Here is a 2554-nt window from a genome sequence, read left to right as displayed (position 1 = left end):
TTCATGGAACATGATCTTTACTTAATATCCTAATGATTTTTGGCATAAAAGAAAAATTGATCATTTTGACCCATACAATGTTTTTTTGGCTATTGCTACAAATATACCCCAGCGACTTAAGACTGGTTTTGTGCTCCAGGGTCACATATATACGCAACAATTAGTCCATGTAACATTATGTGTCAACTACAGATTTGTAGAGTACTGTATTATACACATTGTATTCATACAAACTACATGTAAAAACGTATATATTGTGTTATGTGTATACAAACTTCTGTATGCATGACATACAAAATTGCACAACAGAACAAAACTGAGCATGGATGAGTGCATTGTTTCTCAGTGAAATCTGAACTTGTGTGAAGCTCAGGCACTCACCTGTCTGCGGAGCACCATGAACTGGACAGCAGTACCTGTGTCCTCTTCAGGACTGAGCCAGAACTCCTGCGAGGCACTGTGGGACAAAAATAGATGTTAACAAAAACTTCAACATCTTTCCACTGAAACCTACATAACGCCCTCCCTTACATCACTGACTGATTTACTTCATTCAACGGGCTTCCAACACAATCTGTTATGATAAAAACCCTACATAAACAACTAAACAGGAAGTGTTTGCTTGCTCAGCAGAATTCCATTATTGTATACATGGAAATTGCATGAGCCACTGTCACCTTGTCCTGCTTTGATCAGGTTGAACCTCCACAGCCTGAGAGGGATGGTTTTCTGGGTAACCAAACCTTAAAACACAAGAGAGACACCAGGAACCACAGCAGTCCACAATGAACATGATTTCGTGAACGATTCCATTCAAGATGAGAAGAAAGGGGGGGACTAAAAGCTCAAAGCTCAGTTTTAGAATGCTTAAGGTGCTTGTTAGTTGCTCAGGTAAAGCAATAGCAGTGAATTCAATCAAAGCCCAAAGCTCTGATGTGAATTTGCAGGCATGAAAGGTGCACCAACTCTAGGATCCTGACAGAAAGCCTAGTCTGAGGCAGTTCCATCAGAAACAACCAAACCAAACAACAGGGATTCAAAGGTCAGAGCAAACAGCTGAATATCATAATAGTTAGAGCCCACAACCGCAGGAAGGGGACAGGCAGGGTGTGAAGGATGAGGGTCCGTGTCACCTGGAGGAGTATTTTGTGGTGACGGTCTGGAGGAGTTTCTGAGACGCCTGCTGGCCCAGCTCCTTGGCGGCCTGCAGCATGCTCTGTGGGGACAGCAGGTTGGGTGGGATGGAGGGGAGTCCTGGGGGCTTTGGTGGGGACGGGTCTGTATGCACGACAGGTGGGCGTCCAATACTGCGGCTATTGCGGACAGGGAAGGGAGAGTACGGACATAGAGGAGCACCGCTGTTATTTAAAGACTGACACTAGCTGTATCACACAAACCTGACACGATTCATTTGAACGGGTTTGTTTAAATAAATGTCTCATCAGATAAATGAGTCTGGTAAATAAGCTTCTCATTTAGCACAGAAGGTGAGGTGAACTGACCAAATGCAACAATCAACCTCTCCTGCTCTCTAGAGGCTGTTTAGTGGTAGTGAGACATGTATGTAAAGGCTATACATACTGTAGTAATTCTCTGGGAAAATATCAGGAAAATGTTGTATTAGGGTAGCTGACAATGAAATACATTTAGAAAGTTGTTTAAATCTAAATTGAAAACAACATTTGCTAGTTCTTTACAATCACGCCACTTTTATAAGCTATGTTGTACTTTTTGTATCTGTCACACCTGGACCATTTAAAAATGAACTAGAAAAGTTTAAAATTGTGATTAAAACCTTTGAACCTGTTGATCTGTTACAGGATATATACTTTTGATTATACAATTTAACTTGGAATCTTGATGTTGAGAATAAAAGACTATGTAGGATAGTGTCAACCACCAATTTGTAAATGACTATATTATGTACACTGTATTCATGTAATACAAAATATGTTTTAAGGATATACACCAATATACATATTGAAAAATGTACTATGCAAAATCCTCTCTTCTTTACATTTTCAAATAAAATATAAAAACGTATATTTGACAGCAGAGACATTTATGTTACAAAACAGAAACGAATCCTGCAAAAAATGATGAAAAAAATTTTAAGCAGCAAAATACTGTCATCAACACTGATAATACTAAATCATTAATAATAACTGAAAACAAAAAAAGAATAAATCAGAATGATTTCTAAAGGTTCATGTGGTAGTAATAACTGCTGAGAAGTCAGCTTTTCCATTACAGTAAAAAAAAAAATATATATAAATAAAAAATTATCACGATTAATTGAATCCACAATAAAAGTTTTTGTTTACATAATATATGTATGTGTACTGTGTATATTTATTATGTATATATAAATACACACACATACAGTATATATTTTGAAAATATTTACATGTTTATACATTTATATATTCATATTATTATATTTTTTATTATATATAAATATATTTAATATATAAACATAACATATTTTTCTTAAATATATACATGCATGTGTTTGTATTTATATATAAATAATAAATCACACAGTATACATATA

The 2554-nt window shown here is 36.1% G+C and overlaps 1 protein-coding gene across 1 annotated transcript in view; it reads right to left on the bottom strand.

The window, feature by feature from the left end:
• Positions 1-2554, bottom strand: part of LOC107738379 (mitochondrial fission factor homolog B-like) — a 9811-nt gene that overhangs the window by 1445 nt on the left and 5812 nt on the right. The window contains exons 3-5 of the mRNA XM_016550133.1: positions 1134-1313; positions 678-743; positions 382-457 (exon numbers count right to left, since the gene is read on the bottom strand). Coding sequence (XP_016405619.1) covers positions 382-457; positions 678-743; positions 1134-1313 — 322 coding nt within the window. The remainder of the gene's footprint in view (positions 1-381; positions 458-677; positions 744-1133; positions 1314-2554) is intronic.

This window comes from Sinocyclocheilus rhinocerous, unplaced genomic scaffold (genome assembly GCF_001515625.1).
Source record: "Sinocyclocheilus rhinocerous isolate Xijiao unplaced genomic scaffold, SAMN03320098_v1.1 scaffold2389, whole genome shotgun sequence".
NCBI lineage: Eukaryota > Metazoa > Chordata > Actinopteri > Cypriniformes > Cyprinidae > Sinocyclocheilus > Sinocyclocheilus rhinocerous.
Note: the sequence above shows the minus strand (reverse complement) of the source record. Positions and strands in the feature narration are given on the sequence as shown.